The 22,813-nt window shown below is 58.6% G+C and overlaps 1 protein-coding gene across 4 annotated transcripts; it reads left to right on the top strand.

The window, feature by feature from the left end:
• The first annotated feature begins 651 nt into the window (after nt 1–651).
• On the top strand, nt 652–22,354 carry HNF1B (HNF1 homeobox B). Of its 4 annotated transcripts, none has more exons than XM_063402894.1 (9): nt 656–1,112; nt 5,719–5,918; nt 7,141–7,405; nt 7,870–8,111; nt 14,554–14,714; nt 17,321–17,453; nt 17,553–17,744; nt 18,115–18,233; nt 20,479–22,354. In XM_063402894.1, exons 1-9 carry the CDS (start codon nt 658–660, stop codon nt 20,497–20,499), a joined length of 1,788 nt encoding a protein of 595 aa, XP_063258964.1. In that variant the 5' UTR covers nt 656–657; the 3' UTR covers nt 20,500–22,354. The 4 variants fall into 4 exon arrangements, with proteins under 4 accessions (XP_063258962.1, XP_063258963.1, XP_063258964.1 ...); XM_063402895.1 differs by having other exon boundaries at nt 657–1,112; nt 7,219–7,405; XM_063402892.1 differs by having other exon boundaries at nt 652–1,112; nt 17,321–17,744.
• The last annotated feature ends 459 nt before the right edge of the window (nt 22,355–22,813 follow it).

The raw sequence follows: 22,813 nt of genomic DNA, 5'->3' as shown, positions 1-22,813 counted from the left end.
CCTCTGCCCATCCCCAGACCTGCTCCCAGCCCTGACCAAGGGTCAATGGGGGCTTCGTGTCCCCTGTGACCCCTGTCCCCGCAGTGTCCCCTTTGCTGAGTGTCCTTCCATGTCCTGCTCAGCTCAATGGCACTGAGCCTGTCCCCAGAGCTGCCCACAGTGGGGGCCACGACCCCAATGGAAACCCCCACTAGTCTTGGGGTGCTCCCCTGGCCCCTCACTGTTCCAGCCTGTTCCTGCTCTGTGCCGGGCTTGGGCAGCAGGAGCCACACATCAGAGGACACGGGGGAGAAACCTCTGCTGTGAGGAGCGGAGGGGATCTCAGCTTGGCTCCCTTCCAGCGTGGGCACAGCGCCCGGGGGAGCCCAACCCACCGGGGGGCTTCGCTCGGCCCCGGGGGGCTCGGGCACAGGGCAGCGTTCCCTTCCCGGGGTGCGGCGGGCACCGGGACCCCCGACGGCAGCCGGGCCCGGGGCGCTCGCAGCCACCGTCCCGTGCGCCCCGTCCCGCCCGGCGCTGCCCCCGCCGCTCCCCCGGGGCCTCCCGCCGGCCGCGAGGCAAAGTCCGCCCCGGCGGGCGCTAAGGGCCGGGCCGAGCCGTGCCGGGCCGGGGCGGGGGCCGGAGGAGAGGCCTTGGCGCTGATTTGCATAAGGTATAATGCCTTATGGTGGCGGTCATGGCTTGGTAGAGCGCGGCCCGCGGCCCGCAGCAGCCGCGGCCGGGGCGGAGCGGGAGGAGGGAGGCGAGCGGCGGGCGCGCCGCGGCCCCGGGAGGATGGTGTCCCAGCTGAGCGCCCTGCAACGGGAGCTGCTGGGCGCCCTGCTCAGCTCCGGGGCCACCAAGGAGGGGCTGATCCGCGCCCTGGAGGACATGGTGCCCGCCGCCGGCTTCGGCGTCAAGCTGGAGAGCCTTCCTCTGTCTCCCGGCGGGCCCCCCGACGGCAGGGCCGCCCTCCCGCCGCTGGCCAACGGGCACGGCAAGGGCAAGCTCTCGGGCGACGAGGGCTCCGAGGACGGCGACGACTTTGACACGCCGCAGATCCTCCGCGAGCTGCAGTCGCTCAACACGGAGGAGGCCGTGGAGCAGCGGGCAGAGGTGGAGAGGATGATCAGGTACCGGCACCGGGCGCTCCCCGCTCCGCCCGCAGGCGCTCGGTCCGACGGCCCCGGCCCCCAGCGCCCTGCCCGGGGGTCGTTCCCGGTGTATCGGACCGGTGAGGGGTCTCGGCGCTCCCTGCCCGCCCCGTGGTCGGTCCCGGCTCTCCCTGCTCGCTGTGTCCCACCCGGTGCCGGGTCCCGGTGCTCCCGTGCCCGGCGCTGGCGGGGACCCCGCGGCGGAGGGAGCGGGCAGGGGGAAGCCGGAGCCCTCGGCTGCGTCCCCCGCCCGTCGGGGCTGCCCGTCTCCGGTGGCGGCGGGGCCGGGGGTGCCGGGGCCGTGGGGCTCGGACCGGCCGCCGGCTCCGTCCCTGCGCGCCGGCGGCTCAAACATAAACCTCACCACGTGGAGCCCGGGGCGTTATTAATTTATTTCTATAAATCATCAACAGAAAGATACACAAAGGGCCGCGATCAGGGCGATCGGGCCGGAGGGTTACTCATTGCCGGGTTGTAAAGCGGGCCGGGAGCGGGGAAGGAGGAGGGAACCCCCGACGGCGGCGGCTCCGCTCCGGCCGGTCCCGAGATGCGGCCCCGCTCCGAACCGAGCCGGGCCGGGCCGGGCCGAACGGGGCAGCCCCGGGCTCAGCGGGCAGCGCTGTCCCGGCCCGTGGGGGCGCGGGCGGCACCGAGCCCGCTCCGGAGCCCCGGGGAGGCGGCGGTGGAGCAGGTGGGAGCGGCGGGGACACCCCGAGCGCGGCGGGGACACCCCGGGGTCGGTCCGTGTGTCCCCGCCGGGCGCTGCCGTTCCAGTGCCTGTGGCGATACCCGGAGCGCGGCCCCGTCCTGCCGCCCGTGTGTGCCCTGTGCCAGCCTGCAGGGCCCGGGGACAGCCCCGGCTCTTCCCCCCGACACCCCGGGATCCCGGCAGCGGCGCGCTGCAGTCCTGCCCCGGCAGGAGCAGGCAGAGGGTGCCCTTTGGGGACAGGGCAGTGTCACCCGTGCCTGCCCAGGCTGGGACCCTTCGGCTCCGTACGAGGGAGGCCTTTCCCGGTGGGCTCCCATCCCTCCTGCTCGGCACGGAGCCCTGCACCCCTGGGTGCTCCCACCTGTGCCCAGTGCCCTCCTTGCTGGCCACTTCCATCCGCGGGGGTGCAGAGCAGGCTGAGCCCCGGGATCTCTGAGCTCCCACAGGTGTTTCTGTGCAAAGTTTGCCTTGGGTGCAAACAAGAGCGGGCACATGTCCCTGAGGAGCCTTTGCAAAGGGAGTGTTTGCTCTCAGAGAGGCCTTTGTACTTGCAGAGGGAGCAGGCAGGGGAGCCCGGAGGCTGCGGCTGCAGCCCTGGGGGCTGAGCCCCCTCCTGCCCGCGGTCCTGCTGTCCCGACCCGGGGCTGTTCCCACATTCCCTGGAGTCACTCTCGGGCTATTCCCACATCCCTGGGGTTGCTCGGCCCTGCAGCTCTCCGGGGCTGTGGTCTGTGCTTTGCTGCCCACCCATGGGTGCCGTGTCCCCGTGGGTTCACCCCGGGGGTGGTGTGGAGAGCCCAGCTCTGGGGAGACACCCCCTGGCTCCCTCCCTGCCCCATCCCACCTGCCAGGGCTCACCCAGACCTCACTCAGGCCAGTAATAAATCCCAGGAGGACCCAGATCCCATCCGTGGGCTGGGGACTTCGGGAAAACCACCAGCCCTGGGGACCCAGCAAAGCCACCCCGAAATGTGTGGGGAGTGCAGCCCTGGTGTGCGGGGAGATGCTGACCAGGACATCGTTTCTGCAGGGAGCCGGGTTTAGAATCCATCTCTATAAATTCTTGGCATATTTCTCTGAGGATGTGGAGTGTATTTACCTGGTTTTGAGGCTGACAAAATGGGTGAGCTGCTCCGGGAACCCCTGGCAAGAGGAGCAGGCTTTGGCCCCTGCCTGTGTGTGAGGCTGAATGTGGAAATGGCTCTTTCTCGGGCAGCGTTGGCAGCCAGGCCATGTGGGGCTAATTCTGTGCAAGAAAAACACCTTTCCATGATTTGGTGGAGAAGGATTGTGGAGCCAGGGCTGTAAACTGGTGTTCCAGTATTAGAAAGCACTCCTGGGTTGGGTCGGGGTTTTAGTTTTGTTTGTAAGTAAAGTCCTGTTGAAGATTGGACAATTAATGTTTGTTTTATTTAATTTTGGTGACAGAATCAAAGAAAAAGGGCTGGTGTTGACTCAAAAGGTTTTCCTCTCTGGCTTTTTAGGTTACCAAAAAAGAAAGGAAAAAAAAAGAGGCCAAACAAACACTCAAACGTTTCATTTTGGGTCAAGTCCAAACATTTTGTTTAACATGAAACAAAATGTTTGGGTTTGGTTTCAGGTTGTTTAACCCTTTTGAATACGGTCAAGTTGATTTGTAAAGGAAAAATCACTGCTCAGAAATTAAGAGCTGAATAATTGTTTTGAAAGTGTAAGTGTGAAACATGTTGGAAATGTCAAGGTGAAGCCTTTTTAAAAATAATTTAATTGAGGGAAATTCTGGGACTTTTTTTTTGTGAATTCTCAGATATTTTTCCAGCCAGAATGTTGCCAAATTTTATTTGATTTCCCAAATCTCATCTGTAGCCCCGAGTCACTCATTTGACATTTTCCAGGTGTGCTCTGATTCACTGGCCCACGGTTTCACTCTGAGGAAACACTGCCCTGGGCTCAGATTGTGAACCAAACCGCTCCTAGAAATGATAATGAGCTCTGTTTCATTAACTTGTTATTAATCAGTAATTAGTGGGATCAGTTGGGTGACATGAACCGCCCGGGCCCTCAGCTCGGGCGGCGGCGGCTGTGCCCGGTGCCGCTGGCAGGACGTGTTCTCCACATCCTTCTCCTTGTTCCCACCTCCTCCTGGATCCATCCATGGGAAGGACCCCCAAAACCTGAGGGGTTCCCCTGCCTGGAGGATGCAGAGTTGGGCACAGGCTCAGCCACTCCAGGGAGGCTCCGTGGCTCCTTCCCGGGGTGTGACAAAGCCCTGCTTGGCTCTGCTCCGGTACTTTTGCCATGGATCCAACCAGCTTTGTTTTCAAGCTGCATTCAGGAAAAAAAGTAAGAAATTTACTCGTTGGGCTTTTTTTTTTTTTTTTTTTTATTTCTTCCTCCACTTGACAAGCTGAAGGATCCAAAATAAGTGATGAATTGGGAAAGCAGTTGGACGGTGGCTCCAAGCGCGGCGTTGGGGTATCGCATTATTTGAGTGCAGGACTGTGACCAGCTCTGGGCTCACACTGGTTTTGCAGTGCTGGAAGTGCTCTTTTATCCCAGAATAAACCCTGGATACAGCACAGGTGTCTTGGCCTGTTCCTCTGCTGTCACACTGGGCACTCGGTAGAGCTGAAGACCACCGACAGCATTTGGATTTTCAGCTGTAATTTTATTTGACCTAAAATAAACAGACTCTAATCAGCAGACCCTAAATCAGCATCAGCTGCCCCAAGGACGGTAAAGTAGTGTGATTTAGAGAAGAGTCATTTACACCTGGATCCTACAGGAGCCAAATTCAAGTGTTTAATAATAATCAGGAATGACTCAAAATTTGGGGGGGTTTGGTTTCAGTTTTGTGTTCGGGACTCGTTGGTGTTTGTGTGCCTGGTTTGACCTTGGCTTCTCAGCGTCTTGTGTGTGGTCAGTGCGTGCACAGCTGTGGAGGCGAAGGAATAGGGTCCCTTTTGAGGAGATATTCAGATTTTTAGATCATTATCCCAGTGGGAATGGAGGGAAGCAGCTGCGCAGCAAGCGCGGCGGGTGGGGTTTGGTGGCTGTGCAGGGGTCCCTGCCAGCCCGTGGTGACCCCGGGGACACGGGGCACAGTGCAGGTGCTGCACTGTGAGCAGGGGCAGGAAAAGCATCCCTGGGACTTCTCCTCCTTCATTAGGAGACCAGGATAGGCTTCCCACACCCATCCATGTGCGTATCCCACTGCGTGTGCGTCTTCCACGGGAGAGATCGCACTGAGCGTAACGGGAGCAGCTCGTGGACGGGCTGTGCTTCTCCACAGGGAGCTGGAGGAGCTGTGCTGGCATTAACGAGACCTCGGTGTGTCCCACCAGGACACGGGGACCCTCTGCTCCTCCCTCCTGGGGGAGCAAGGCTGCTCCCCCAGGCTGGCAACCCCTGGCGTGGGGTGAGCCCCCACCCCTCCAGCCCTGGGGTGGGACACGGCTGCCTTGGGGGCTCTACGGATCTTGTGTCCTTCTGAAACAGTAGTAATTGTAATAGTAATAATAATAAGTAATAAGTAATAGTAATAAGTAATGGTAATAGTAATAGTAATAGTAATGGTAATAGTAATAGTAATGGTAATGGTAATAGTAATGGTAATGGTAATGGTAATAGTAATAGTAATGGTAATAGTAATGGTAATAGTAATAGTAATAGTAATAGTAATAGTAATAGTAATAGTAATAGTAATAGTAATAGTAATAGTAATAGTAATAGTAATAGTAATAGTAATAGTAATAGTAATAGTAATAGTAATAGTAATAGTAATAGTAATAGTAATAGTAATAGTAATAGTAATGAAAGGTTTCCATTATGGGAAGAAGCAGATGTTGGGGCTGTCCCCTGGCAGCAGGCATTAACCCTTGGTTTCCCTGCCCACAGCGAGGACCCGTGGCGGGCAGCGAAGATGATCAAGGGCTACATGCAGCAGCACAACATCCCGCAGAGGGAGGTGGTGGATGTCACTGGCCTCAACCAGTCCCACCTCTCGCAGCACCTCAACAAGGGCACCCCCATGAAGACCCAGAAGAGAGCTGCCCTGTACACGTGGTACGTCCGCAAGCAGCGCGAGATCCTCCGCCGTAAGTACCCGTGGGAACGGGGGGGCAGAGGGGGTCCCTGTGTCCCTGTCCTGCCCCTGCTGCCAGCACAGCCCCCAGACCCCAGCTGGGTAGCATCTCTCCAAAACAGTTTTCCAAGTAAAGTGAGCGGGGAAACTGGGTGAGAGCCCCTCTTGGTGTCAGGGTTCCCCCCCGGCTCATCCACAGGGCTGAATTTCTGGGTACTTGTATTTGTTAGAGCTAGGAAAGCAATTAATGATGGCTCACAATTAGGTGTCTTTCCCACCTTTGTCCCTTTTCCTTGTTATTTTTCAGGCTGCTCCATTTTTTTTTTCAACTAAGCTCAAAAAATGTAGAGAGAGAAAATTAAAAACTCCTGAATTGCTGCTGTCTGTACCTTGTTTTGGGGCAGTCTGTGCTATTTAAAATGCAGATGATTTTACCAAGCACATGGACTGTTACTTTGTGCCCTCTCCCACTCTTCCCTGCCCTGGGATCTGTCCCATAGCTCTCAAAGCAGCCTCGAGTGGCAGTGACACCCCTCAGGAAAGGGCTCTGCCCCCCTCCTCCAAAAGGATGCAATATCCAGCAGCCGGGAAGTGCAGAAAAGGGTTTAGCACCGAATACCATTGCTCTGAAAACACACCTTGAGACGTTAGAGCAAACAGAGCCTGCTCCAGCCTTGCCCTGTGCTTCCCCCCCGTCACGGGGGGGAAAAGCCATTATAAAAAGAGGGAGAATTCCCCTGCAAAACTGGGAATAATAAAACCCTCCCATTAATCTCCCTTTACTGCCGTGGTGACAAGCGCCGGGGCTGGGGCGGCCGCCGAAGGTCACCTCTGGTGCTGCCCGCCCCGGGCACGGGGCCGGGTCCCAGCAGGCTGGGAGGGCAGAGGGAGGGGAGCTGTGGGTGACAGAGAGGGGCACCCTCTCGGGGGGCTTTGCAGCCATCCTGCCCAGCTCCTGGCTTGGAAAAATCCTCCCAAAGCAAGCGCGGGCTGCCAGGGGCCCTGCCCATGAATATGCATGGCCATAGCATGCCCTGCACATGCCTCCCCATTAAACAGGGGTGGCAGCGGGCTGGCCCTTCCCGGGGTGGGTGACACGGAGCACCTGGCTTGCTCCAAAGCCTGCCGTGGGCTCGGGGTGCTGCGGGAGGGGACACGGGGGGTGACCAGGGCGCGGGACAGTGACTCCGAGCGGCGGCTACAGGCCAGCTCACGTCTGCTCCTTTCTCTTTCAGAGTTCAACCAGACAGTCCAGGGTTGTGGAAATATGACAGACAAAGGCAGTCAGGATCAGCTGCTGTTTCTCTTTCCAGAGTTCAATCAGCAGAACCAGGGGGCTGCCCAGCTCGACGACGCCTGCTCTGAAACCCCCAGCAAGAAGATGCGGCGCAATCGGTTCAAGTGGGGGCCGGCCTCCCAGCAAATCTTGTACCAAGCCTACGAGCGCCAGAAGAACCCCAGCAAGGAGGAGCGTGAATCTCTGGTGGAGGAGTGCAACAGGTAAGGGCTGCCCCACACAGCTCCACTGCCTCCCCTCCTGCAGCCTCAGCCTTCCTTCCGAAATCAGCGGGACATGCCGGGCTCCCGGCTCACCACCCTGGCTCCCGGCTCGTGGCACAGCTTTGCCGAGCTGCCAGGCCTCTGCTTGCCGGGATTTTCCCCTCTGGGTGATGTTTGGGGCAGAGTGAGCTCCATGCTTGGGCAGGGCTGTGATGGGAATGATAAAGGGATAATACAGGGATGATACAGGGATGATATAGGGATGCAATGGGGATGCCACAGGGATGCTGCAGCATTCCAGCAATATCAGAGGGAGCGGGGATGGCCTTTCCAGTGTGGCTGTAGCTGAAGAGAGAGGGTGGGCTTGCAGGAAGGGCTGAAGCTGCCCCAGATTTGCTGTGTCCCTCAGCCCCTGCTTGCCCCCAGCAGCACCCTTGCTCCAACGTGTCCCCTTGCCCTCGCAGGGCCGAGTGTCTGCAGCGGGGAGTGTCCCCCTCCAAGGCGCACGGGCTGGGCTCCAACCTGGTGACAGAGGTCCGAGTGTACAACTGGTTTGCCAACCGGCGCAAGGAGGAGGCTTTCCGCCAGAAACTGGCCATGGATGCCTACAGCTCGGGGCAGCCCCCGCACAGCATGAACCTGCTGCTGTCCCACGGCTCCCCGCACCACAACCAGCCCAGCGCCTCCCCGCCCAGCAAAATGCCAGGTGAGCCCTCGGGGGGCGGTGGCACAGCCTGGGGGGCTGCGTGTGCAGGGAGAGGATGCTCAGCCTGTCTCAGGAGAGGAGCACGTGCTGCCACTGCAGTGTGATGGGCAGGAGAGCCACATAGTGAGGGCTGGGTCGTGCTGAGGACAAATCAGTGTTTGCTTGGTTTGTTTGAGTCACGGGAGCTCCGTGTGGGCTCTGCTGGGCAGGGAGAGGCTGTGCCCAGCAGGGCAGGAGGAGCTGCCCCGTGCCTGCCATGTTGTGCCCATCCGTGGGATGCAGCCCTGGCTCTGGGGTGCACAGGCAATACCTGGGGAAGGTGTGGCAGCATGTCCTGGCCTCGCTGCAGGGCTGGAGATGCCCCAGCTGGGTGCAGGACTCTGCACCATCCCCATGTGGATGGAGGCGGATGAAGAAGCTGCTGAGGGGTGCAGGCTCACCCCCACCTCCTCCTCTCCACACCACGGTCCGCCCTGCCGTGCCCAGCGAGGTCTGGGCAGAGCAGAGCAGACCCGGTGAGCACTCCTGGGGGATTGAGTGGGAGATAACGCCGTGGGGAGGGGCATTGTTGGGAGAACAATCCCCATTGTCCCTTACCTGCCCTCTGCAGCCCCCGGCTGTGTCCCCACTGTGACAGATCACTGTGTCCCCACCGCCCCACGTCCCTTCGGACACTGGCACAGCCCGGCCGGGGAGGCTGGAACCAGCTGCCTGCTGGAAATGACCCTGCCTGCCTCGTAACCCACACCCCGCTCGTTACAAAGGCAAATCAAAAGGAGCCCGAGCGGCGGAGAGTCCCCGCGGGAAGGGCACGGTGCCTGGGGACGGCCGGCGGTGGCAGCCCCCGAGGGGCACCCGGGGATGTGCGCGGGCACCTCCCGACCCTGAAGCATCCCGGGGACCGGCCAGCGGTGACCAAAATGTGACCCTGCCCCAGGAATGCCCCGCACAATGGCGGGGACAGGGAGGACGTTTGCCCTGCTGTCACCGGCTGATTGCTTACAAGGTGCCCTACAAGCACATTGTCAGCAGAATCAGCTGTTTTCGGTGTCGCGGCGGGCTTTACAATGCCCCACCAGCATGCAGCCCCGCATTGTCACGGCGTTGTCCCCCGTGCATGCTTAATTGACAATTAAGCCGGGGCTTTGAACGAACCCCGCTGCCTTTGATGTGCCCCCGGCCTGCCAGCGCACATGGGGCACCCCCCGAGAGCCTTTGTTTTCTTCTATTAGGGGACAGCAATTACTGTAACCGCGGGCATTTATCTCGGGGCTGGAGGGCCCTTAAGCCCCAACCTTTCTTTTCCCGTCGGAGCGGTGCCAGCAGGGGCCGGCCGTGGCTATAGGGCCGGTGACAGCCCCATTCCAGGGGCTTTGAGCAGGGCAGGAGTGATGGCTGTGGGGAAGAGCCCCTCCGGAGGGGTCAGGAGGGCTTGGCTGCGGGGATTTCTTGGCGGTCCGTGCTCGTATCCATCCCGGGGAGGAGGAGATGGGCACGGCAAGGGGCACTGTGGGGTTTTAGGGCTGATTTGGGGGCAGCAGGCAGGGATGGAGCTCAGCCGTGGTTGCTTCAGGGTGCTTGGACCGAGCTGGGTCCGAGAGGCTTCCAGCTCCCAAAACACCGCTGGGTCCATCGCTGCTGGAACCTCCTCCAGGAGATGTTTGGGGATCCCCAAACATGGATTTTGTGGATCCACTGCTGGCGGGGCACGCTCAGCGCCGGCCCCGCTGCCTGGCTGACCCCATGGCGGCTGTCCATGCTGGGATTTGAACTGTCCTTGCCCTGATGTGGCGGCGTCTGGGCCGCTCAATGCCTTAACAGCTTAATGACAGCACGGGGACACTGCCCTGCCCTGCCCCGTGACGTCCCGGCAGGAAACGCCGGGGCTGGAGCTGCGGGGCAGCTGCGAACCTCTCCCGTGCCCGTGCACAAAGAGGGATCGCCTTCCTTGGGACATCAATGGGGTCCTGCTAAAGGGCGGGATGACAGCGGGGCAGGGATGAGAGCTGTAAAAGTCAAACATCCTCCGGCCTCTTCTTGGGGACCCATCCGTCAAGCCCGGAGCTGTAGTTTTTAACTATTTGGAGGTAAATACTTAAAGCCTTTCTATCTCAGAGGCTCCTCTCCGAGGCTGGACTTTTCCCTTACTCTGGGTTTTATCAGCGATCTTGGTTCCCTGTTTGATTTGAAGGTCACTCACTCGGGGCTTTATCTCGGTGCCATGCCGTAGACTCTGGCTTATGCCATTTTTATCTTCAAGAGCCCCGAAGACAATCGGGGCATTGATGAGATTAGGGAAGCACCGCCCGCCCCCGGGCCCGCCCTGCATACAAAGGGCTGCCCGCCCTGCAGAGCCCCAGCCCCAAGGAAACACCTCCAGCCTGTCCTGGGGGGCTCCACACCCGTGGGGTTCAGGGTGTCATCCTTCCATCCATCCATCCGTCCATCCATCCATCCATCCATCCATCCATCCATCCATCCATCCATCCATCCATCCATCCCTGCTCTGCAAACAGAGCAGCAGAGCAATATCAGAGCAATCACATTTACATACATATATAGGTGTATACACATCTATATTAAAATGCATTAGTTATATCTCTATATATACATTTAGATATCTCTATAGATGGAGATAAACATAAAAATTACCCAGTGCCACCCCTGAGATTATTTGTAAAACCCAAAGGGCAATTGAAGTGCTTTAACTTCCTTTTAAGATGAGAGCCCAGCAGCAAAGCCTGGCTCAGGGGGTTCCCTGGTTTATACCTGGATCCTTCCTGGTGTTCCTGGGGGTGCTGGTTCTGGCTGGGACCCGGTGCCAGCAGCTGTAATATTTTACTGTCGGGCGCATTGTGGGGCTCGGTGGGTACAGTGCTCTGTTAGGAGCTTTTCCCTGTTTTATGGGGGTAATTAGAACTTTATGACAGCAGCGAAATGGGAGGGTCTAGTCCCCATAAACGGGTTTATAATGGATATAAACTATGCACCTCTGTAACTCAGCAGGATTAACACTTTAGGGACAATTTGAGTGGCAGCCCAAAAATCAGACCTGCCCTCGGTGCTGCCTGGACCTGAATTTTGGGAGGGTGAAATTGTCCCACCAGTGACCTGGCTGCCCATAGTGTCACGGTGTCAGAGAAGCATCACTGAGTCCAGCATGACCCCAAAAATTACAGTTTGCTTTTCTCACCCCAATTTCACACCCTGGTCCGTGCCAGTGGCTGCATCCTGTGGGATCAGGCAGAGCCAGAGCTGAATCCCCACCACCACCAGGTCACCGGTGAATATTTGGGGTCTCTTTTGGGGTTTGGCATTGCTGGTGATGTGCAGGACATTGGTGAAGGTCTGGGCAGGAACACAGCCCAGAGCTGGGGGAAGGGGCAGACACTGGAGGCTGGGGCATGGTGGCAGCAGGGCTCCTGCTGCAGGGGAAAGGCAGTTAAAAGTACGATGAGGGATTTTTAAAATACAATTTATTAATATCAAACATGACTTAAAGCAAAGCAGAACCAAACTGCTTTTGCTGCTGGTGCCTGCCAGGGACTGGTGTGTTCTGAGAAAATGGCACAAGGCTGTGATGGAAGTGATAAAGAGACCCATCCTTGCCCTAAACTCCCTCCACTACCTCCTACCCTCAAAAGCCGAGTCAGGAGGATGAGTGTGGCAGCCCAGACAGGTCAGGAGGTGCTGGGGCTGTCTGTGGGTGCACAGGAGCCCCCTGCCCTGGGGGCTGTCACGCTGCTGTCCCCGTCCATCGGCTGGAGCAGGGTTAAGGCTGTGGGAGCCGGACCCAGCGGCTCGTCTGGGGCAGGGGAAGGCAGTAAAACATTTCACAGGCTGTGCAGCTCAGGGGCCACACAATGGCCCGTCCCATAAACAGATTTTATATTATGGCTGTAGCTCCAGTTAAAAAAAAAAAAAGCCTTCAGGAGGGAAGGCTCCATGGCCAGACCCATTCCCGGTGATCCCCATCCAGGCTCCTCTCCCGAGGAGGAGACTGAGGGGGAATAAATCCCTTTGCACAAGGGCTGCTTCCAGCTGTGGAGGCACAGGAGAGCAGCAGGAGAAGCGTTGTGTTGGGCTCTGATGGCTGTCTGAGCCCAGCTCATAAACCCTGCATCGCTCCAGGAGGAATCCCCCGGTCCTGGAGCAGGCAGCAGTGCCCCTGCACCCACCCCGGCCGGGGTCTCTGTGGGGAGGTTCTGCTGCCAGGGGAGGGCTGATCCCAGGGTTCAGTGACTGAGGGAAGCCTGGGGAGCTCAGAGGAGAGGCACTTCCATCATCAGGGAGCCCCGTGAGTTACAGCAGTGACAACAGCAACAATGCCTGGTAGTGGCTTCCTGATATTAATGATGTGATCTGCCCAAATCCAACCCAGCCCTGGGGACACATAAATAATAACACCCCTCCCATTGTGGGAACGGGGAAAACCCTCTCAGGGTAGATGCTTCCTAAAGAAGCCCTGGCAGAAGATTCTCCCTGCCCAGCCAGCAGTTTCTGAGCGGGGTCCTGGTGGGGCTGGAGAGTGGCACCGCTGTCACCGGCCCCAGAGCCAGCCTGGCTCTCCTGGGGAGAGTTAATCTTCATCAAGACTCTTCATCAAGACACAGAGTCTTCAGCGGTTTTATCTGCAGACCCAAAATCTCAGTCCCCAGCCTATCTGGGAATCTTGGCGCTGGTTATTGTTCTTCAAACAATCAAAGTCTTGTCCTTGGGGTTGCAAGGAAGAGCTTTAAAACCAGCATTTAACCTCTTCTGTGTTCTAAAGCGACTTCACAGCTTCGGGTGGCCTGGCTCATGAGTTACCACCCCCTCAGCTGGATGATTTTGCATTTAAAATGGACTTTTTTTTTTCTGTTGTTCTTACTGAGCCCAGAAGAGCTGGAAGACAGCAGAAACTCTGATTTCCTTTGCGAGAGGAGCCGTCTGCGCCCTCGTCTATCTCCCAGATCACGCCCAGAAGAAAGGGCTTTGTTTTATCTCCCTGCCATTGTTTCAGCAGCGCCGGGATCCCGGCCCGGAGTGAAGCACCCTCCGCGGCAGGAATGCGTGTGACAGTGCCCGGGTTGAGTAATGTTTACCCTGCTCAGGCAGGGACGGCCACTCGGGCCGGCAAATATCCACCTGCCAGAGGACATTCTTTTATTATCAGGGATAAAGGGGTTTGCTGGGAAATCATCAGGACCCAGACATGGTGAGGAGATTCCTATCTGCGGGTGTTTGACCAGCTGATGGGGAAAATTCGGAGGCAATTGCGGAGTGGCTGTGCTGTGGTTTTGGTGGAGGGGGTGTGGGTGGGTCTGCGCTTGGGCAGATGATTCTGGAGCTGGTGGAAAGCTCCTGGACTCCAGTTACTATTTGCTTTTCCTTGGTTCAGGGACTGATTTTAGGGTGGCCCTCAGAGCATCCTTCACAGAGCCGGCCGCAGGCTGAGCCTCCCCTGGGGTGGAGCTGCCCCGGTGTCCTCGGGGTCACGGGTGGAGGATGCTGATGCTGGCTGGCAAGGTGGGCTTTGCCACCACGGGGTTTTTCCCCCAGGAGAGCCGTGGTTGGTGTGTCCATCATGTACTCTCTTCTATCCCAGAGCAGTTCAGCAGCTCTGGCTGGGAGCACAGGGCTGGACTCCTAATAAATGGCTTTTTGCTGTAGCTGTCAAGGCAGCCCCATAAAAGACACTTTTGTTTCCCACGGGTTTTCCTCAGTTAATTATTTGTGATCTGTAGATGCCTTTCCATGACACATGGTTGATCATATGGCTATCAGTGTGGGGTGCTTTAGCCAAATTAAATATATTTATATAGAAGACCTGGGCTGGAGCCAGATTTCCCTCCAGGGCAGTGGAGGGCTGGGATCTGCTCTGGGGGCTTGGTGCGTGTCTGGTCCCTCTGCCTGTTGATCATACTCTTGTGGAGAGGGTGTTGAGAGGGAATTGGATGAAGAAGGGCCTGAGGAAACAGTGGGAGCCCTGGAGCTGGGCAGCTTGGGGTGGCTGGGGGCTGTGGGGAGCAGGGACAGCCTCAGAGGGGTGAGATGGAGGGCACAGGGTCACTCCTCATGGTGCAGGGTCACCAGGGCAGTGTCCAAGAGGCAGAGCAGGATTTGCAGGGCGGGTGTGAACTGTGGGGATGGAAGCACGAGGGGTGCAGGTGGGTGTGGGGGGGCTCTCCTGGCCCCCCGTGGCATTGGGCAGCGTGGGATGGCAGCTCCAGCCATAAAGTGCTCCCTGTAATTTCAGGAGACGTGCCCAGGGACACGCTGGGAAGTGGTGCTGCAGGAAGGGATGCGCTTTCCAGTGCCCCCATTCCTGCTTGCCATCCACGGGCATCCTTTAGGAGCCTGTGCACATCTGCATCCTTGTGCCACTCACTGGGGGGCCCGAGGGGGCTGGCAGGACCCTCTGTGGGTCCCGTGGGTGACGCCGAGTGCTGGTGTCTTGCAGGGGTGCGGTACAGCCAGGCGAGCGGCGAGGCCGCGTCCTCGGGGGCCATCAGCCACCACGGCGGCCCTGCCATGGTCACCACCAGCCAGGCCGTCCTGCAGCAGGTCTCCCCGGCCGGCCTGGACCCGGCGCACGGTTTGCTCTCTCCCGAAGGTAAAATGGTGAGTACACCTGGCCCATTGTGGCGGCGGCGCTGATAAGATAAGAGGGCCCGGCGGGCAGAGCAAACACGCTTTCCCCGGGTTTCACACGCGGCAGGGCTGAACAATGGGGCTTTGTGGGGACTGGGGTGCCGCTGTCCCCCCGCCCGGGGACACGCCGTGTGTGCCGAGATGGGTCTGGCAGAGCCCCGGGGTTCATTGATCGCAGGCTGAAGGCTCTGGGTGGATCACTGTTTGCTTTTCCCTGCCCGTGACATGGCATCGATAAAATACTCATTCATTACTTTTCCCCCAAGCCCTCCCAAGTTCGGGAAGAGCTTTCCTTGTGAGCAGGGACATTCTTGTCCTGGGTATCACCCAGGGGGCTGGAGCTGCTCATGCTGGCCCTGGCCCCACAGCTCCTGCCTCTCCCTCTCCCCTTTGCCCTGTCCTTGGGGCTTTGCTGGGCAGAGCTGCCAACATCAGCATGGCAGGAGTGGAGATGGGACATCAGCATCCCTGTGCTGCTGGACACGTCCCCGTGCTGGAGCTGCAGGGCCCCAGCACTCAGGGTGCCCCTTCCTGGTGCAAAGCCCCTGGAGGAGTGGGCGAAGGAGCAGGGCAAGGAGGGGGTTCAGGGGCTCAGGCTAGGATGGGATGTGCTAGCAGAGCACAGCCCGTCCCTGGAGCAGCCTGGCAGAGGTTTGCTGCAGCTGCTGCTTTTCCGGGAGTTTTTTTCCTGCTGAAATCGAAAGTCAAACATGGCACTGGGTGACGGGGCCAAGCCGCTCCTGCCCCGGTTTTCACTTCCATTTTCAGAGGGTTGTCCCTCCTGGGCCATCCCAGTCTCCTGGTGAAGCTGGGTGGCCGTGGAGGGGCTGGCTGTCCCCTCCCTCAGCTATGGCACCGTTCCATTGTGCCTTTCTTCTGGCTGGAGAGGGTCTCTGTGCAGCCCCTCGGGCTCTGGCACTCACCCTGCAAAGCCAAACGTCCCTGCCAAGCTGGGGGGACATTGCAGGGGCACCCCAGCTCCCCCAGCCCACTCCCTCTGCCCCAGCCCTCCCAGGGCACAGCCTCAGGGGTGTGTTCAGCCTCACAACCCTCAGCCTGCCAGCCATAAAATGAGTCAGGGATAAAGGCAGCAGCAGCAGCACCGCATGCCCAGGGCGGGGGTCCCCGAGGACCAGGCAATGCCAACACCCCCTGCCAGCTCCTGGGCTGGGGCAGAGACCCCTGTAAGGGGCTGGGCACATAGGAAAAGGGAAGGGAGCAGATTAAACTGGTAAAAGCAGGTAAAGTGCAGCAGCAGAGCCCCTCTGAGTTGTCCCCAAGGCACAGCCACTGCCCAGCGCCGTGGGGACCGCGCGGGACCGCGGCTCTGCCAGCTTATCTCTGATCTCCAGGCAGGGCTAGCTGGTGCTTGCAAGTGATTTAATAGAAATATGCTGTAGGCTGTGGTTTCTAGTAAGTAAACATGTGCCTTTAATGCCCCACATGAAACAAGGAGCTGCCAAGGAAGTTGCTGCATCTTTCAGGAAGGAGAGTTACTGAGGCTCCAGAAACCTCTTGTGGCTCACTCTTTCATGCTCCAGTGTTTGCCTGGGCTGTGTTAGTGCCAGAGGGTCCACCCTGAGGGCCCAGTGCCTGGAGGGTCTTTTCCAGTCATGCACAAGGCAGGTGCAGTGCCCTGGGGCTAAACACCCCGTGAGAGGAGCCGGGCTGCAGGCGAGCGCCGTGTGCTTGCCGGGAGCTGTTTGACTTGTGCAGCCGAGTGTGGTGTAACCCGGCCTTGAAGGGACTTTGAAAGTGGAAAATACCGGATCAGGAAATGTGAGTCACTCCCGGGCTTTGGAATTTATTGATGGATTTGTTTCAATTGCTATCTCCAGCTCACATGTGCAAAATAAACAAGGTGCTCAGAACTGGTGTCCAGAAATGTCACCTGAAGGGCTGCGGGGATGGCTCTGAGTTGGGATTGAGGTCACTCAGTGCAAGAGGGCTAACCACAGGGATTAGGGGAAGGTGCAGCAACCAAAGAAATAAGGGGAACAGCTCCAGTCCTCCCAGCACATGCCAAGTGCCTTTGTCTGATCAACTTTTGCCTGAAACCCCGGGCACTGGCTCTGGCTGTGCACACCCGCCCTGTCTCACCAGTATCCTGCCAGACTGGTGACTAAGATCATCACCACGAGGCCGTTTTAGTCTGCTTTCTGTCATTTTTCTTCACTTTCCTGAGTTTATAAGTCCCACTTTCCCATACAAGCATGATGGTTAGAAGTTAATGAGTGTCAGGAGCCCTCAGCTGTCCCCGTGGGCTGGAGCTTGGACTTGGGGTACAAACCAGCAAAGGCCTGAGATGTGCCGTGTTCGGTGCCACGCTCCAGTGGAGCTGGGAGCCAGTGCTCAGTGTCCTTCCCAATGCTGTTCTGCCGTTTATCAGCTCGAAGCTGAGGTGCTGCAGTCAGGGTCTGCACCCTGGGGCTGTAGGGGCACTGCGGGGTGAGGCCCCAGCGGTTCTGCCCCCCTCTGAGGAGGGGGCTCTGCTGATGGCCCTGCTGTCCCCACGAAGGGCAGGAGGGGCTGGGGGAGGCCGTGGCTGTGCTCTGACCGTGCCTCTATCCCGGCAGATCTCCGTGTCGGGGGGCGGGCTGCCCCCGGTGAGCACCCTGACCAACATCCACAGCCTGTCCCACCACAACCCGCAGCAGTCCCAGAACCTCATCATGACGCCGCTCTCGGGAGTCATGGCCATCGCCCAGAGTGAGTGTCCCTGTCCCCTTCACCCCTGTCCCCTGCCCCGGGGTGGGAGGCAGCGCTGCCTGGCGCTGACACCCCCGCCCTGCTCTCTCCCCCTGGCAGGTCTGAACACCTCGCAGGCTCAGAGTGTGCCCGTCATCAACAGCGTGGCCGGCAGCCTGGCAGCGCTGCAGCCGGTGCAGTTCTCGCAGCAGCTGCACAGCCCACACCAGCAGCCGCTGATGCAGCAGTCCCCCGGCCACATGACGCAGCAGCCCTTCATGGCCACCGTGACCCAGCTGCAGAACTCACACAGTAAGGGCTGGCAGCAGCTGCAAAGGGCCCTGGAAATCAGTTCAGATGGGAAATGGGCTTGTCCTCTCCTCCTTCTCTCCCCTGCCCAAGCTGGCCCCCTTGGCTGCTGCCCCTCTCTCGTGGCTCCAGCCCTGGGATGCTCAGGGGTGCAGAGTGGTCACATCCTGCCTCATCCCTTCCTTCCCCCGCTCCATCCCTGCTCCAGCCACAGCCCCTTAGTTCCCACGGGTTTCTGAGAACGCAGTGGCCTGGGGAGGGTGGAGGGTTCTTCCCTTGCCCTGTTCTACCTCCTCCCTGTCTCTCTGTCTCCCTGGGCCTGCCAGGGCCTGGATGGGGTGGCTGTCCCTGACCTGTGCCCTCCTGCCCGCAGTGTACCCACACAAGCAGGAGCCGCCCCAGTACTCGCACACGTCGCGCTTCCCCCCGGCCATGGTGGTGACGGACACCAGCAGCATCAGCACGCTCACCAACATGTCCTCCAGCAAGCAGGTAACGGCCCCAGGGTGCCTGGGGGGCACGGGTGGGGCTGGGGGGCTGCAGTGGGGCTTTTCCCCCTCTGGATATGGAGCTGGAGTAGCACAGAGCCCGTCCCTGCTGCCTGTGCTCCACTCATGGGGGAAGCTGAGGATGAGAACCACATCTAAACACCGCTTGCAGGTGGTGTGATGGGGATTTGGGTGATTTTGTCTAACGCTTGGTGGTACCAGCCAGGCCCTGCTCTTCCATGGGGCAGCTCCATGAGCATGGGAGCATCCTGCTGGGGCTGAGAAGGCAGAACCAAGCGGGCTCTGCTGCCCGTGCCCAGGGGGATCAACCCTGGTTGGAGTCAAGTGGAGTCCAAGGCTCCCCAATTTCCCCCAGCCCATAAACCTTCATCATGTGCCCACTGCAGGTGTAAGGCTGGACTTATCCTGGTTCAAATCAGGTGTGTGAGGCTTTCCTTAGACAATGGTCCCTTTCTGAGAGCCAGTTCTGGGGACTGTGGGAAATATGTGGCCCTTATTGATCGCTAGATAAATAAGAGAGAGCCTTGAACTTGCATTCAGATAAACTTTCTTCCCGAGGTTTGACAGGGGACAGGAAAAAATGTCTGCAATGACCACAGAGTAAATACAGTGTGGGATTGCTGTGAGACCCCCCCAGCACGGCCGTGAGATCCTTGGCGAGGGTGAAGGAAGGGGCTGGGGCAGCCAAGGGGACACGGGGGGGGTTTGGGGTGCTTGGGAAGGGGTCACGAACGCCCCCCCCGGGGGTCCCGGGGTCTCAGGGTGAGCGCTCAGGCACGGCCGCCCCTCCGAGCTCCATTTCCTCGGCACAGCTTTATCGGCCCATCTGCTGCGCGCTCAGCCCGAACAGCCCTCATTAACCGGGCTCTCCTGCCTTTGATGCCGGGCTGGCCGCGGCAGCCCCGGGACACAGGAAATGTCCCTGGCAGGGCCACAGAGCCCGGCCATCCCCGCTGCCCCCGGGCCCTGCTGCCACCCTGTCCTGAGCAGCGCTGCCCGCGGGGCTCGGGGGTTCTGCCCCCATCGCGGTTTTGCACTTTTAATTAAAGGAGGAGGAGGTGTCACGGCTCAGGACAGGGGATTTGGGGCCGGGACCCCTCACCTGCTGTGGCAAAGGGGCATCCACCCCCCCATTACCCCCAGTACATGATAAACATCCTGCAAGCACCAGGGCAGGGTCCAACAGAAACCCTCCCAGACCCCAGGGTGTCTTTTCCTACCAACCATTCCCTGCCCAAGCTACGGCTGGAAAAATTGATCTGTGGACATGGATTTCTTTCTTGCTGGTCAGAAGTTTCATTAGCCAAAGGTGAATGAAGTGACATACGCAGCACGGGGGCCCCATAAATGCTGCTCACCCCCCAAATTGCTCAAATACCTGAGCATTTTTGGTGATTTGGGTTTCTATCATTGACTGGCACTACCGGGGGCTGTGCCCTGGCTCCTCCACACTTTGCCTCAGCATAAGGCAGGCAGCCCCCAGCAGAGCCCAGAACCTGTTCCATGGTGGAGGTGGCTGCTGCGGGTCCTGCCAAGGGAAGGGAGCTGGAGGGAGGTCCCTGGTCACCCCCAGCTCTCCCCTCGCTCGCTGTGGGTCTCTTATCAGATGTTGTTATTAGACTGGAAGGGGCAAATACCTGTTCCCTGTTCCTTTGACAACGCTTGAGGCCGAGCCGCCATGTTTATTACGTTGGCAAACACCTGATAGCCACGGCCAGTCCCTAATGACAGGTCACGGGAGGCTCCTGGCGTCTCCTTATCTCCTCCTCAGCGTGTTTGCTGTGCGCTCCAGACCACAAGGTCACCCCATCCCTGGCCCCCGCCCACCGGGGGGACCCCAGGGACGGAGAGGGATGGAGAAGGGGCCTCTGCAGTGGGATGGACGTGGCAGGGGGGCTGCTTGGCTCTGTCCCTGGAGATGAGAGCAATGAGCCCCCGGCACCGCTCCCACCCCAGCCAAGCCCGGCCTCACGCCTGGCTGCTCCTGCGTGGCACAGCCTGGGCACAAACAGGACCTTTTTTAGTGTTATTATTTTTGGGAGAGTGTGGCAATAGCTGGCTAAGAAAGTATTTTCCCACTGCCTCCCCCACAGGGGTGCCAGGGAGGGCTCGGGGCTGAGCAGGGCAACACCAAGGTCACAGTGATGCCTCCAAACGCTTTGTGCTGCTGCCTCTTCCTCCTGCCTCGCTCCCCGCCGCTCACTGTGCTGCTCTCTCTCCCTCCCCAGTGTCCCCTGCAAGCCTGGTGATGCTCCACACCTCGCTGCTTTTGCACATAGCAACGGGATCTTATTTTCCACAATATCCCGCCGGCGAGCTGCGCTCACAGCCCGGGAGTCGCCTGCCGGAGCACAGCCCAGCAGCAGCGAGGAGCCCGACACGGAGCCGGGGCTGAGGCTCCCCGCCGCCCTCCCGAGCCCGCCGGGGACCGCCCGGAGCCGCGGGGCCCAGCCGGGACCTGCCTCTCCTTCCCTCCACGCAGTATTTCCAAGATGTGTCTTGGGGATTGTTTTCCTGAGAAGTGTTTGCCTTGCAAGAGGCTCTCCCGAGGAACAAGGCACGACTGGCACAAGGGGAAGATGGATCACGTTTGAGTTGTACCCCTCTGCTCGGCGGACTGAGAGCGACCGGGGTCTGTTACTTGGCGTTTGGAGGGAGGAATTGAGTGTGTTGTTGAACTGAGCCAATTAAACTGTAAATATAGGTACAGTCTGCTCCATCGTCCCCCCTCCCCACTCCTATACATAGAGATTTATATAAAAAAGAAGTAAATTTTGTCCAATGGATGTAAACTACTGTAATTAAGTGCAATTCCCCCATCTGTATATATTGGTCCGAATATCTTCTTTTTCTCCTTTTTTTTTTAATGGTAAAGGTCAGAGCTGAGGATGGTTTTGGTTTTGTATTACTCTTTTTCCTTTAAATGGGTTAATTCCAGTCCTGGGGCTGGCAGGGACCCTGGTCAGGCAGCACCGGGCTCTGCTGTGCAGGAGGACAGGCAGACATGTGTCCCCTGCACGGTGACATCCCACGTGAAGGAAGGACACAGGGCGAGCTGAGCAGAGCCCTGGCAGGATCTGGGTGATCCGTGTGGGGACAACTGCGACTAAGAATTAATCTCAATGGACTTCCCTGCTTTTTGGGACTCTGAGATGGGCTCTGGTGGGGTGGGGAAGGACTGGTGAACACATCCAGCTGCTGGGAAGTGTCAGCAGCCTCCAGGTGGGCCTGGAGCATTTGCTGCTCCAGAGTGAATGAGGCCACACGGAATTCTGATGGGATCTTCCCCCGATGGGTTCAGAGACTGTCTCCCTTCTCTCCGCCCTCACAGAAGGGGTTGGGTACCCAGTTACTGCCTCATCTCCTGCCCAATAAATGGCCAGTACAGGTGGCTTCTTTCCACCTTCAGCAGTTGATGATGAACCTTGTTGGCTCCACCCTTGGCAGTGGGTGCCTTGTGTTGCCTCTCATCCTCGTGGTGCCCTGGATGGACGGATGGATCGATGGAAGGATGGAACACGGGCTGTGGTGTGAATGCTGCAGCTGCTGCCTTGTCTCAGCTGGCAGCTGCTCCCTCATGGAAAGCTCTGCAGAAAGATCTCCAGCCTGTGGATGATCCCAGCTCCGTGGTGAGGGCACGTCCAGCCCCTCAGGCACCCGCTGAGGACACACACCTGATCCCTGGAGGAGTTTGGGTGCCCAGGTCCAACCTCCCAAAGCCATGGAAGCTGTTAGAGGCAGCGTCTGCCCTCTGTGAGACACCAGCTCCTCTGTTCCTGCTCCCCTCTGTAAATGGATCTAATACTGAGCTGATTTCTCACTAACTCTGTGGCATGTGCCAACTGCTGAGAGGGACGTGGAGAGGTGGACAGCAGCAGAGGTGCCCATGGATTGATAACCACTGGCAAAAAGCAGAACACTGGAGGCTCTCTTTGGGCTGGAAGGGCTCTTTGCCTCAGTTTCTGGCACAGTGGGACCCTCACCCTCGCTGGGACTGACAGAAGCTGCCCTAAGGCCAGTAAGTCATCAGGAATTTGGAGACCAATATTCAGAATTACGTTTAATTTAATGTACACCATAATTAAACACCATTTCTGATGAGTCCTTGCTGCTGCGTGGTCTGTGAATTCCACAGTGATCGTAGGTGGTGGTTTGGCAGAGGTAGGGACACAGGCTGGTGGCTTAGTCCCTCCTGCTGGCCCTTGCAATGATCATCTCCATTTATATGGAGATTATATATATATAATTATTATAATATTATAATATATAGATATATAAATATATATCTTTCCCGGATGTGGGGAGTCCAGTGTTTGCTGTGAATCCCCAGGTATCAGCCAGGAATTGCAGGAGGCTTTTGGAGGTGGGGAGCCCCTGTCCTCACCCTCCTAATGATGCTCTAATGATGCTGCCCTTGGCCCAGCACAATTTCTCCCCCATTCCCTGCTGACTTTAGCAGCCGAGTGCTAAGCAAACCAATTAGGAGGGGAGTGCCAAAGCCAAGCCCCATCCGCCGGGGATGCTGAGCCCGTGGGTCAGAGCAGCCCGAGGGGGAGGTGGCAG

The sequence above is a fragment of the Prinia subflava genome, chromosome 8 (genome assembly GCF_021018805.1).
Source record: "Prinia subflava isolate CZ2003 ecotype Zambia chromosome 8, Cam_Psub_1.2, whole genome shotgun sequence".
Lineage (NCBI taxonomy): Eukaryota > Metazoa > Chordata > Aves > Passeriformes > Cisticolidae > Prinia > Prinia subflava.
Note: the sequence above shows the minus strand (reverse complement) of the source record. Positions and strands in the feature narration are given on the sequence as shown.

What these genes read in the sequence shown, in the direction of transcription:
- HNF1B (XM_063402892.1), top strand. Translation starts at nt 658, where the DNA reads ATGCCTTATGGTGGCGGTCATGGCTTGGTAGAGCGCGGCCCGCGGCCC. An exon ending in CCCGCCCAGCAAAATGCCAG is followed by an intron (nt 8,112 to 14,553) that starts GTGAGCCCTCGG and finishes GGTGTCTTGCAG; the next exon opens with GGGTGCGGTACAGCCAGGCG. An exon ending in TCTCTCCCGAAGGTAAAATG is followed by an intron (nt 14,715 to 17,320) that starts GTGAGTACACCT and finishes CTATCCCGGCAG; the next exon opens with ATCTCCGTGTCGGGGGGCGG.